The sequence below is a fragment of the Gadus chalcogrammus genome, chromosome 11 (assembly GCF_026213295.1).
Source record: "Gadus chalcogrammus isolate NIFS_2021 chromosome 11, NIFS_Gcha_1.0, whole genome shotgun sequence".
NCBI lineage: Eukaryota > Metazoa > Chordata > Actinopteri > Gadiformes > Gadidae > Gadus > Gadus chalcogrammus.
This window is the reverse complement of record NC_079422.1, coordinates 16,121,448-16,135,439: the sequence shown is the minus strand read 5'-3', so window position 1 is coordinate 16,135,439 and position 13,992 is coordinate 16,121,448. Positions and strand designations below refer to the sequence as shown.

At 48.2% G+C, this 13,992-nt stretch overlaps 1 protein-coding gene across 1 annotated transcript in view; it reads left to right on the top strand.

The window, feature by feature from the left end:
• Positions 1 to 13,992, top strand: part of grik2 (glutamate receptor, ionotropic, kainate 2) — a 121,939-nt gene that overhangs the window by 72,692 nt on the left and 35,255 nt on the right. The window contains exons 8-11 of the mRNA XM_056602570.1: positions 991 to 1,098; positions 3,347 to 3,460; positions 10,243 to 10,449; positions 12,239 to 12,462. Coding sequence (XP_056458545.1) covers positions 991 to 1,098; positions 3,347 to 3,460; positions 10,243 to 10,449; positions 12,239 to 12,462 — 653 coding nt within the window. The remainder of the gene's footprint in view (positions 1 to 990; positions 1,099 to 3,346; positions 3,461 to 10,242; positions 10,450 to 12,238; positions 12,463 to 13,992) is intronic.

Sequence of the window (13,992 nt, the reverse complement as noted above, 5' to 3'; positions counted from 1 at the left end):
CATTTATTTAAACTAGCATGAGAAGAAACACTGCCATCCACTTGCATGGTAAACATTGCTCAGGCTCTACGCTTTATTTTGTGTCAATCATACAATAATAATAAGGTATCAAAACCATCAGTTAACGCCAAATTAGATGACTGCCTGAGTGCCTGATATAGCCGACTTGAGGTATGTCGTGTGTCCACGCCACTGCACGCTTTATTAGTCCTGTGTCTGTCATTCGCAGAGCGTAGTCTCCACAAATTCACAGAGAGTCACCAAAAGTCATCATCATCTGGTGAACACATAGCAGGGAAAGACGAGCCAGACATTCATCACTACATCACGTACCCGTATCCCAGCATCCGTTGTCGTAGACCCGCTATACTGTGGACTAGTTCACAGCCCAACATCACTGCCAACCGTTCCAGTTTTGTGAATCCCGTGATGGGATGGATGGGGACTGTATCCAGTCAATGAGATCAGAGCTGAAGGAACAGACTGAGGCCTCCTGTCAGTGCGAGTGATGAATAATGCCCAGGCCTGTGACTCCCACATCTTCCAAAGATAGAGTCAGCAGCCCACAGCACACCCTGGGTAACGCGGGAAACATTTGCCGTGTCTGAAAAAAAAAGGCTTTTACTGCTCTCAACCACTTTCATGGTGAATTGTTCGCTATCAAAAGGCTCTTCGTGCCCATACACGTCAAATAATTGCCCTCTCCCTTCCACCAACAAAGCCTTCCCCGCCTCTGTAAAGCCAGCCTATGTAGTTACCTTTAGACTGGGAGGAAGTGCTAATATGTGTATGTCGGTGTTTGTGTGTTGTGTGTGTGTTTCCGTCCGTGTGTGGCTGACAAATGTGAAACTGTCTATGGCCGAGGATTTGTTCACTTCAACCCTTCTTTCAGAATGACATTTAAGCTTTTCAATGGGCAATATTCTCACTGTGTGTGTGTGTGTGTGTCTCTCTCTCTCTCTCATTCTCTCCCCCTCTCTCTCTATCCAGGCCCGTTGGGATGGCCTGACTGGAAGGATCACTTTCAACAGGACCAATGGCTTAAGGACAGACTTTGACCTGGATGTCATCAGTCTCAAAGAGGAAGGACTAGAGAAGGTTGTTTACTCACACTCCTCGCCTCCCATGTGTATGTATGTGTGTGTGTGTGTGTGTGTGTGTGTGTGTGTGTTCATGCGAGTGTACGTGTGAGTGCGCCTTAGTATATATCCTTTCATGCTGGCCTCTGTTTGTGTCTTGGCAATTCTCCTATTTGTGCCGGAGCACATGCTGCAACGTCAGAGCCTCGGGGCGCGCAGATCATGAATATTGTGTACATTATGCATCCTCTGCCTCGAAATGAGATTTCCCCAGCGCTTAGGAGTCACTTAAGATTCGTCCGGGAGAGCTGGCGAATCCTGCTTAACACCGCAGGTACTGCGGGCACGCCTGCAAGTAGCGGCGACTACTCCACATCCCTGTGTCCCCCCCGTCCCCTCCCCTAAAACTTATCTCCCCCCGCCCCCACCTGTGTGAGCCACTCTGATCCCGACCCCCTCGCTCCCTCCGCACTACTTTGTGCATCCGCACCTCCATGAATAATTTTCGCCTATTAATAAAGAACCCTTCAGAAGCCCTCCAGCCTCATGAAGGCTGAATTAAAGAGTTGATTTGCAATTATAAAACCCGTCTTGGGGCACGAAGAGGAGAGGAGCAACTCCCCCCCCCCCCCCCTTTCCTCCCCCCTCCACCCCTCTCTCAAACACACACACACACACACACACACACACACACACACACACACACACACACACACACACACACACACACACACACACACACACACACACACACACACATTCACGCTCACCTCCCTGGTCCCTAATGCTGGAGGAGCTGTTATGTCCAGCAGCGGTAGCGTTAGTGTGTGTGGCCCCAGGTCAGGATGCTCTCCATGGGCACAGGGGAGTCTAGGGTGAGGTGGTGGGGGAGTCTAGGGTGGAGTGGTGGGGGAGTCTAGGGTGAGGGGGTGGGGGAGTGTAGGGGGTGTGGGAGAGTACAGAGGAAAGGGATATCCATTATCCCCACAGGGGCTGGTTCATGTTGCAGCCGGCGGTACAGAACAGTGTGGTGGTGGTGGATGTGGTGGAGGCGCAGTGAGGTCGGGGCTCCGGGGGCCGGGGGCTGTGGTTGAGGGATGGGGTGGGTGAGGGGTGTGGGTTTTTATTATAGGGGGTTTAGGAGAGGACAACATGTTGAGATGCGGATCCTCTCTTCTTAGAACACTCCCACCATCCCGCCCTCCCAGCATGCAAGTGTACAAAACACAAGATGTGCACCTGCACCAACCCCCCCCCCCCCCCCCCCCCACACACACACACACACACACACACACACACACACACACACACACACACACACACACACACACACACACACACACACAGACACAGACACAGACACGCACACACACACACACACACACACACACACACACACCCACACATAAACACACCAACCAGGCACGTACATCACTCACACCACCACGGACGCAAACACCTACACATACACACACGCATACACACACGCGCAGACACGCATGCAGACATGCGCACATGCCAGAACGCACTTATCCACAAACACCCACCCACACACACAAACAATCACACTCAATCACACACATGCACACAATCAAACAAACCCACACACACCCACACACACACACACACACACACACACACACACACACACACACACACACACACACACACACACACACACACACACACACACACACACACACACACACACACACACACACACACACACACACACACACACACACACACACACACACAGGGAGCTCAATCAGCCTATCAGGCCATCTGTAATGCTGACCGGCAGGCTTTCCTATCGGCAAAGAAAAACGGATGTGCAGTAAGCTTAGTGGAAGTGAGGGGGGGTTGGGAGGCTAGTTGGGGGGTGCGGGGTTGGGATGGTGGTCCTCACCCTAGATCATCTCTTATATTTTCTCCCCTGCAGTACTTTCAGTATGAGCAAGCAAGCGGAACGCCTTGACAGTGTTCAGAGTTCACAGAGCTGTCGACTGTGTCCTGCAGGCACTGCTGTTCTCTGCATGCATCCAGGATAAGGAATGGTGTGTGTGTGTGCGTGTGTGTGTGGGTGTGGGGGCGCGCCTGTGTGTGGACGCGTGTGTGTTTGCGTGCGTGTGTGTGTGTATCTTGGATTTTGTTTAACCTTTGTAAACCCACCCCACAGATCAATTCAAATATTGATTGTATGTATTGAGGGTGGCGAAACAAATCCTGATTGATTGCTGACCGTTGACTGATGCTTGGCCCTCCAGATCGGGACTTGGGATCCTCCGAGTGGCCTGAACATGACCGACAACCAGAAGGGCAAGACGACCAACGTCTCCGACTCGCTGGCCAACCGCTCCCTGGTCGTCTCCACCCTGCTGGTGAACATTTCTCCTTTTTTCCTCCCAGCTAGAATCTCATTTGGCATTCAGAGGGAACGGCCTCCAGTCGAAGCTGAAATTGCCAATCCGTATCTGTGTGGGTGCAATTACAGAGGGGCTAAGCACAGGCAGTCCTGGCCTTTTAATTGATTATCTCAGGAGGTGTGTTCACTTTAAGCTTTTCCTCTCTGAAAAATCCTCCAGAACCCTACCTTAGAAGTCTTGCCATGGTAGACGGGTTTCCTACGTGTCTGCGACCAGCTTCACTGGCTCCCCAGCGCGGGCTGCTCTCGACACCGGCTCCCTCAGCCTGCTCAAGCCTGAACAACCGATTGGTTAAAAGTTCTGTACACGACTGATTGCAGTGCTGCCAGACTTACCACTTTGATTTCCCAAAAGCCGCTTTTGAGTGAATAATTGTGGGTTCAGTCCAACAGTATACCTAGGATATTGTTTTCTTGGGGTGCGATGTTCCGGCTTTGCTAAAGTGCCTTTCAATTTTCTACAAACAAACCATTTTTACACCCAATAACCTGCACACACACAGACAAAGCCAAATGTTCGATTTTGAATGAGTGTGTGTACATTTGGCTGTGCGTGTGTTGGTGAATGTTTATTAATGCATGTGTCTGTGTTTTTGTGTGTGTTGGTTAATGTGTGTTAATGTGTGTGTGTGTGTGTGTGTGTGTGTGTGTGTGTGTGTGTGTGTGTGTGTGTGTGTGTGTGTGTGTGTGTGTGTGTGTGTGTGTGTGTGTGTGTGTGTGTGTGTGTGTATTCTTGTGAGTGTGTGTGTGCCTGCGTGTATGTCCTTGTGTAAGTCCCTTTATACGTGAGACCACATATCAACTCAGCTCCTGATCTGTGTGTTCATGTTCGCAACAAAAAGGATTCGGGATATTCTGGACTGAAGAGGATCTTTTTGAAAGACATCCCCTGTTGTGTAATTAAGACTAGAGAGTGTGTGAGAGAGAGAGAGAGAGAGAGAGAGAGAGAGAGAGAGAGAGAGAGAGAGAGAGAGAGAGAGAGAGAGAGAGAGAGAGAGAGAGAGAGAGAGAGAGAGAGAGAGAGAGAGAGAGAGAGAGAGAGAGAGAGAGGATAAATAATATCAATTAAAGTGTGGGTAGTTATTATTTCTGTGAGCAGGCCTCCCATCCTTCCAGCACGCCGGGAAGGGATTGGATTGCTGTTATTAGTTAAGACTCTGCTTCAGCTGTAATTGCCATATCGGGATTGAGTCTGTGGGAGATATTTGATGGCCGTGGGAGAGAGAGAATGAGAGAGAGAGACAGAGAGAGACAGAGAAAGGGACTGAGGGAAAGAGAGAGAGAGAGAGAGAGAGAGAGAGAGAGAGAGAGAGAGAGAGAGAGAGAGAGAGAGAGAGAGAGAGAGAGAGAGAGAGAGAGAGAGAGAGAGAGAGAGAGAGAGAGAGAGTGTGTGAGCCAGAGAGAGAGACAGAGAGAGGTACTGAGAGAGAGAGACACACACATAGAGAGAGATAGAGAGATAGAGAAGGGGGGCGGGGGTGCTAACAGTAATTGGGTTTTGTTATATTTGACTGATTCACACTTTCATCCATTTTCACATCATTTTCGGTGGATTATGTTTATCCATAAAACATGATGTAATTACCTCCAAGATCTCGGCCTTATCAACAGTTTATCTACCCGAGGAATCACTCATCTAGTTTTATGCGAGACGTAAACTCCCTTGGAGAGGCATTGCGGCAATCTTTGAAGTCTCAGGATGAAATGGATTGTGCCACGCTCTTTTTTTTCTTTTTTTTCACTGGATTACAGATGTGGTGCCTCTCGTCGTGTAATTGGCTCTAAACAATACAAATGTGTTGTCTCGTCATAATGGTTTGAAGCGTATGTCTGTATTTCGCTAATACACCATGAGGGATGTCTGTTAGTCGATCGGCTCAAAGGGCCCAGCAATCACTCTATTGTAAAAGGTAGAGTGAGGGGAGAGCGAAGCCGCCCCACCCTCCCCCCTCTCTGCCAATAGATGTTCGGTATGCCAGACATGCAACGCCATTAATTGAAAGAGAATTCATTGTGTTGCCGTTCATCCGCTCCCATTGTGCAGCGTGTCAGTCAGCCATTAGGCTGCCATAAAAAGGTGGTAAATAAAGAGAGCGAGTGGCCCCCGAAAACCAAATTAATCCTCACAGGGCCGCTTGCTATCGGTTGAGCAAGAGAGTATAAAAGTGAGGGAGCGAGCTCAACATTCTTGGACAAAGACGGATGAAGTGAAGCTGTAATTAGTCCGTTTTGTGTATGAATTAGATTACAATGACAAATACGCACGGTGAAGGATCATTAAGCAATACGTTGGCTTCGGTAAAACATATGTTCTTCGAGGAACATCATATCCTGTGGATTATCTCATGGCCCGGCACCTCATCCTTCAAACAAGCCTCAATAAGCGGGCGTCGACCGTCATCCGCTCAGCTGCAGGACATTAGCATTATTATAAACTAGGGAACCTTATTAGCCCGGATCTAATTATGCACTGAGCGCAACCCCGCTCCTGCCGTTCCCACAGAGGTAAATGCTAATGAAAGAATGTTTTATCTCGCGTCCAATTGCTACGGATCATTCCTGTTAGTACAAGGTCTCTGGGCACCCATTGCGCTATGTCAAGTATTTAACGGCCGTGTTTGCGATCGGCTGGTTGGTTCCGTTTCATTTGTTTGTATATGAATGTGCTCGGTGAAAGAGATGCGATTCATCCCCATTGTTTTGGTAAAGGTGTTGCCGTTTTATTTATTCATTTGGTTTTGGGATTTGCTGCGTCACAGCCAATGGGCAGCTTAACAGGATCAATAACATCAAAATAAAATTTGTAATGTGCACAGATGAGCCAGCATTATTTGTATTTTTCCCTTCTTTTTTCGTTTGCTGCTGCTGTTGAGCAAAACAAAACGCCATTTTTAATTTGTTTCAAAAGGAATAACGGCAATTTTACATTTAGCCGAGCAAGCAAGCGAGCGTCTGCAGATGATAAACGCATAGGCTGTTTATCCTTAATTAGGGTTCTTTCTCTTTTTTTTGCCCAGATAGTCTTGTCTTGCTATTTTTTTCCCCTACCGGTGCCTTTTAATTAAAGAAGCGCCGGCCACCATCTGAAACACGGCCTTGCTGCTGTGCGCGACGGGCAGATGGAGGAGGGATCGGGAGGGGGGACAGGCAGAGCAGGTGGGGGTGGGATGGCAGGGCCACTTGCACACGCATGAGCCTCCGAAAAGGGAAGGTTCTGCCATTCGCCATCACAGCTCGCAGTCGGCTGGATTTGAACTCGCAGGGAGATAACGTGCGGAGAGTGCGCTAGCTACACATGTAATCTCATTCCGGGGTTCCGCTCCTGTTTCAGATGATGTGTTTACGTGCAGAGCGAGAAGTAGGGCCCTCGTGTTTATGAGATTAATTTGGATTAAAGTATTGAGCAGCGTTTTGGAAACCGTGCCAGCCACACACCGCACCATTAACGTGAAACTGAGAGTGCCGGCATGTTTCTCTCTCTCTCTCTCTCTCTCTCTCTCTCTCTCTCTCTCTCTCTCTCTCTCTCTCTCTCTCTCTCTCTCTCTCGATGAACGCCCATTTTTGCATTTATGAAAAATGTTTGTTTGTTGTCTGCTCTCCGACTTTTTTTAAATTTCTATATTTGGAATCTCGTTGAAATTCGGCTTTGAGGAAAAGTAATTGGGATGTAAATCAAAAATGACATTAAAACCCAAAACACATAAACGCATTAAGAATGTGTATCGACATCACTGATTGACGTATGGGTAAATACAGGATGGGAGCGGGACTTGGAACCCCAGCATGAACACACTGCGCAGCGCTCCAACACCCGCCGCAGGTGTTTCACAGGCACGCTATAAGTGGTGCTCAGTGTTAATGCGTCTAGTGGCTGTTTATGATAATTACAGTCTTTCACATTCGATGGAAGGTGAGAGGTTATGTTCTGCTAATGGGCTGACAATAGCTTATTTTGTGGATAACACGCTGGATAACACTTATTATTATAGTTTGCTCAGTGGCAGGGAGAGAGAGAGAGAGAGAGAGAGAGAGAGAGAGAGAGAGAGAGAGAGAGAGAGAGAGAGAGAGAGAGAGAGAGAGAGAGAGAGAGACAATCATATCAGGAATTAAAGGAAGGTTAGGTTGCCAGCTGTGGAGATAAAGGGAGAAAGAGAATGGGCGTTGCTCACAGAGCAACACAGCAAAGGTACGTCTGCTTATCTGATCGCTAGGGGTTGTTACATTGTTGTGGCAGACGGCATCGCCATTGATTTAATTTCAGTCGCCCCAGAGAATGGTTGTGAGCGCTTCGTGGGAACGGCGTCCTAGCGTCATCTCCTCCCTCGATTCCTAGGATTCATTAAGATAGAGCCACGCACGCACTCATCAGAGATCTGGTGTAATGTGTCTTGCCTATTTCAGTCTGTATATAAAGTATAGAGATCAAACACATAGAATATAAAGACTTCTAAGAGGCCAAGGCTCGACCACCAGGCAAGACCCAAATGCATTGAGCAGTAAACAGCCTGGAGATAAACGGTTCCATGTTGTTGAATGAATAAAAGAAGGATGAATCCAAAGTAGGATAAAAAAAGACTGGTTTCCTGCCCTGTGAGTCCTGCATTCAGGACAACACTGGATGGCTGCAACACACCCGTGGAGAGCAACCTGTGTAGCTCTGGGCAGATCTCCACGCTAATTCTGACTCTACTAAAGCTAGGGCTCGGTTGCCATGGCAATTACCGCCAAATCAAACACTGGGAGCAGCATGGTGCGTTCTGGTTCACTGGCCGTTTGGCTTTTAAGGTTGTGGGCTTGAGAAAAATAGAGATGGTTATAGTACTCGTGCCTTTATAGTGAACGGCCGGGTTACAACATTTACTTTGTGTGTGTTTCTGTTTTATTTGCCTTTCATCTAGTATCGTCCAATAGACTCTGGTCACAAGCACACAGAAAGCTTTTGAGTCACTGCTCTGCTGATTTCTGTAGCCTTGAATTTATGTTTTCCATGCAATGTTTGTGGTTGTGCAGTTGTATTGCAATCCAGCCATCGTGAGGACGAAGGAGCTTAAAGTTGCATGTTTTTATCTTTGTGCTGTTATCAACATTACATCAGTTGAGTTCTGGGCAATGCCTGCAGCAACGCAGTGCACCACACCTGTCAGAAGCAGTGCAATCACACCAAACAAAGGCTTCAAAGCCTCAAAATCATTGGCCGTTTTGCCACGATCACTATCATTTCTTAAATTCTGATATTATACATATATATATATATATATATATATATATATATATTACATTATATAATATACTTTTATTATGAATGAGTATGTCTGACCTGTCTGATTAGAGGCTGGTTAATATATGAAAGCTGTTAGCCTTCTTTTTATTCCTTTGCTTCATGACTTGATTAGCAGCAGAAAGCCAGGACAGATGGTGCCAGAAGTTTAGAGAATGAACAAAAACAACTGAATGGAAAAAAGTGGTAAAAAAAAAGAGGAAGATATTATATAGAGAAAATATGGTCAGAGAAATGCAAAGAAGAACCTTAATTATTCTGCCACCTAGGCCCAGGATTGGCTTCCACTAATTCAGTGTGTGTGCGTGTGTATGTGTGTGTGTGTGTGTGTGAGGGTGTGATTAAATGTGTGCCTATCTAAATGTAGGTAAGTGTGCATTCATTTGTGTGTCTGTGTCTGTGTGTGTTTGCGTGTGAGTGTAAGTAATTGTACATTTGTGTGTGTCTGTGTAATTGTCTTTGCATGTGTTATCGGTGTGGGTCAATGTGTGTGTGCATGCATGCGTGAGAGCGTGTGTGAGGGACAGTCCATCGGAATCCCTTATCGTATTGACAGTGCATGAGGTGCCCTGAGAGCCCGGGCAGCCGGCCTGTGGATCCCGGGTGCAGTAGAGTCATGGATATGGGGGGGGGGGGGGGGGGGATTAGCTCCTTTGTGCCTGTCTGGTCCCCCTCATCCACCCCCATTGGTCCAGTGGCACATGCTCACACACACTGCACACTACAATCATATCAGACAGTCACACACACACGCATACACATACAGACACAGAACTGGGCAGGCATGCACGCACACATGGACACGCGCACACACAAACACAACCGCACACACACACACACACACACACACACACACACACACACACACACACACACACACACACACACACACACACACACACACACACATAAATCTCTCTCTCTCTCTCTCTCTCTCTCTCTCTCTCTCTCTCTCTCTCTCTCTCTCTCTCTCTCTCTCTCTCTCTCTCTCTCTCTCTCTCTCTCTCTCTCTCTCTCTCTCATGCACACAATAACACACACATACAGTTGGATTAGCCGTCCCACACTTCTCATCCCCCAGCCAGGTAGCGGTGTTCATCTGGTCCAACACACACACACCCACACACACCCCCTCATACACAGACGCACACACACACACACACACACACACACACACACACACACACACACACACACACACACACACACACAGCCCAAGAGAGCCGATATCGCAGCATCGTACACCTATTCTCCAATCCGTTATCGGGAGGTAAAAGGTGTCCAGTATTGCGTGCGGAGAGGCTTATGTCCCCTTCCCCCTCTCCCCTGCCTCCCCCTCCTCCCCCTACCCTTTACTCCTGTATACCAACAGTAAGCACCCCCCCCTCCCCTCTCTCCCCCTACCCTTTACTCCTGTATACCAACAGTAGGTAACCAATGCTGTCTTTCCCTTCCCACAGGAGGAGCCCTACGTGATGTTCAAGAAGTCGGACAAGCCGCTGTACGGCAACGACCGCTTCGAGGGCTACTGCATCGACCTGCTGCGGGAGCTGGCCGCCATCCTGGGCTTCACCTACGAGGTGCGGCTGGTGGAGGACGGCCGCTTCGGGGCCCAGGACGAGTTCACGGGCCAGTGGAACGGCATGGTGAAGGAGCTTATGGACCACGTGAGTCGCGAACGCAGTGTGTTCCTGTTGGCGCACGCGCACACACGCATGTCGGGGGTGAGGGCGGAGGGTGTGGGAGCGGGAGGTACCCTGTGGCGCGGAGAAGCTGCGATGGAATCCCTGTTTGGGGGGGGGTGGACTACCCTTGCTCCACTGGTGGGGAAGGGAGTGACAGTGCCGCGTGTAGCCCCCCCCACATACACAAACTCACTCACGCACACACACACACACCACAGAGTCTACATCATTAGACAGGACCAACTCAGGCTTGGTGAGGACGGAGTGCCTGGGCACGAGAAGAGCAGGCAGTGCAACGCCGATAATCAATATCTGACCCTGTTAAGAGCAGAGACCAGCGTTGCATCTCCCAGGGCTCCAGAAGGCACCGCCTCTTGTCCGGCCTGCCTCTTGATCAGGCCTTGATTGGCTGTCAGGACAGTCCCCCGGCCGGAGCGGCCAATCCCCTGCGAGCCAACCCTCAGTGTGGACTTTGCGTGCCGACTGCTCTTCCAGGGCCGGGGCTTGACTCAGGCAGACGGTAATTGCATCCGACAGGCCTTCAGAAGAGTGTCGGGAAGACGACTTGCGGGGAGAAGTTGGGCTGAGGAGGACGTGGCAAATGGAGCCGAACATGTTGGATGTCTCCTGTCAGGAGCTTTCCAAAACTGATCTTTTTCCCCCCACCTCTGTGTGATGCTGAAGGGGGACCATATAGAGTTCATTTTAATCCACCAAACATTTTATGTGCGGTTGGATTTAAAAGGTATAGGAATGGGCGTGAGAACATTGCTGCTGAAAATAAAACACACCGTTTGTGATCAGATCGGCGCTTGTTTACGCATTGGTTATTATAATATATATAGAAAATAAGAGCAGAGAGCAACCCCTGTGATCCATTTTAATGTCCTGTCACGATATCGTCTGAGATTTATTTATCAACTTAAACTCATTTAAGACATTCAGTTTGCTGTTTATTGCACTTGCAAAAAAAAAGAGCGGTCATTAAATAAGATAGAAGGGTGTATCGTTCTTTTAAAAGAGAACTGGGGAATGGCGTCTTGCTCAGGCTGTTTTATGAACAGTCGCATGTGTGTGTGTGTGTGTGTGTGTGTGTGTGTGTGTGTGTGTGTGTGTGTGTGTGTGTGTGTGTGTGTGTGTGTGTGTGTGTGTGTGTGTGTGTGTGTGTGTGTGTGTGTGTGTGTGTGTGTTTGTTTGTTTGTTTGTGTGTGTGCACCGTTTTTAAACGGGTGTTGAGGGACAAATGAAGGCCTGGGTTCAGTTAGTTTAATGGTGTTTTTTTGGACCCACAGCGTGAACAAGAGAGGGGGAAAGAGTCAGTTCAGTAGGGTATAGTGGCTCTGACAGGCGAGAGAGAGAGAGAGAGAGAGAGAGAGAGAGAGAGAGAGAGAGAGAGAGAGAGAGAGAGAGAGAGAGAGAGAGAGAGAGAGAGAGAGAGAGAGAGAGAGAGAGAGAGAGAGAGGAGAGAGAGAGAGAGAGAGAGAGAGAGAGAGAGAGAGAGAGAGAGAGAGGGGAAGTTAAAGATAGAGAGAGAGAGGGGAAGTTAAAGATAGGCAGACAGAGAGAGGGGCTTTAAATTTCCTTTCAAGCACCCTGGGACAGACTGTTTGTGATGTGTAAAAATGCCCTGTTTTCTTAATTTGATAGCCTCTAACAACCTCTCAGCGTGGCTGACTTACGACCCGTCCTGCTAACCCTCCTTCCCCTCTTTCCTTCATCTCTCCATTCCCCCCCATGTCTCTTTCCCCCCTGTCTCCCCCTGCGTTGACAGAGGGCCGATCTGGCCGTGGCTCCCCTAGCCATCACCTACGTGCGAGAGAAGGTCATCGATTTCTCCAAGCCCTTCATGACGCTGGGGATAAGTATCCTGTACCGCAAGCCCAACGGCACCAACCCGGGGGTCTTCTCCTTCCTCAACCCCCTGTCGCCCGATATCTGGATGTATATTCTGCTGGCTTACTTGGGTGTCAGTTGTGTGCTGTTTGTCATAGCCAGGTAACATAATCACGCTCGCGGGCTTTCGCACAAACACACACACACACATACACACACACACACACACACACACACACACACACACACACACACACACACACACACACACACACACACACACACACACACACACACACACACACACACACAAACACACACACACACACACACACACACACACACACACACACACACACACACACACACACACACACACACACACACACACACACACACACACATACACATATGTTCAGTCTAGCGTCGTTCAGCTTTGGAGCATCGCCTCTCTCTGAGTAACGGCAGACTAATCACTTGGTAATCATGTGGGATGTTTATCCTGATATACAGGTTGTATATGTATATATATATATATATATATATATATATATATATATATATATATATCCTGAGCGATGCCTTCTCAGGCTCTCACATAGCAAAAGCCCATCACTCACTGACACTAATCAACAGCCGTACGTCCTAGCGCAGAATTAAATCCTATAAAACTATAATGGGATCACATAGCCACAAGCTTGTTTCTTGTAGTTATGATGAATGCCATGCAAAGTTTCAGTCTGTTCTGATATTAACAAACAGGAAGGGATCTTGCCATGGATTCAGCAGTTGGATTGCTTAGTATAATTGCTTAATACTGCCCCGAACTGGTTGTGCACTTTTTGGTTCTGGTCGCTGTGATAAGTGCTGCCTTGAAGGCCATAGTCACACAAACCTAAAGTTATCTCAGCCGTTATGTTATGACTGAAGTGCATGAGAGTTTGTTTGTGTGTGCGTGTGACTATGTGTGTGTGAGTGTTTTCGAGAGTATGTTGTGCCAGAGTATGTGTGTTGGTGGTTAGTGTAACCGTGGATGTGTACGGCTGCTGTGGCCCTGCTCCACCCACCTCTCCTCCGCCCTCCCTCCTGTCTCAGAGTCTGTGCCGTCTTTTCCTTTCTGTCGCTTTTTCTTTGCCATGCTTCAAACACCCTGTGTCACGCCCCGACACAGGACTGTCGGGAACATTCATGAGGAAACATCCAGGCAGGCTGATGACTTTAGAAGGGCCTCCTTGAGGGCTTTCTAAATGGTTCTTTTACTCTCGTATTCTACTTTCTGTTTTAGAGGATTTTGTTGACTTCATCAGATCCCATAAAATGAACAGTTTCATCATTTAAATTAATGAACTCCCCCCTAAGCTCATGAAAGTGCATTTCATTAAGAGCTAAACATGCCCCATTGGGACATCCGTACAAGACCGTACCAAAGATGATGGTGGAATGAGGCACAGTGGCCAGCCTTAAACCTTAATGGAAGGAGACTGAAAGACAGCTAATGGTGCAATGGCGAATAAAATGTCGACTCCCTGTTACGTTTGTGCTAGTGCACTTGTAGTCGATAAAATCAGGTTTTGACGGACAGGAAGTTTATTGTTGATCGATCAGCTTGTTGCCAGTGGCTGAGATTTGAAGCATGAGGAAAGGAAAATAACAGGAAGGAAATCTTGCGTTAACTCTTAAACTTTTGAGAGG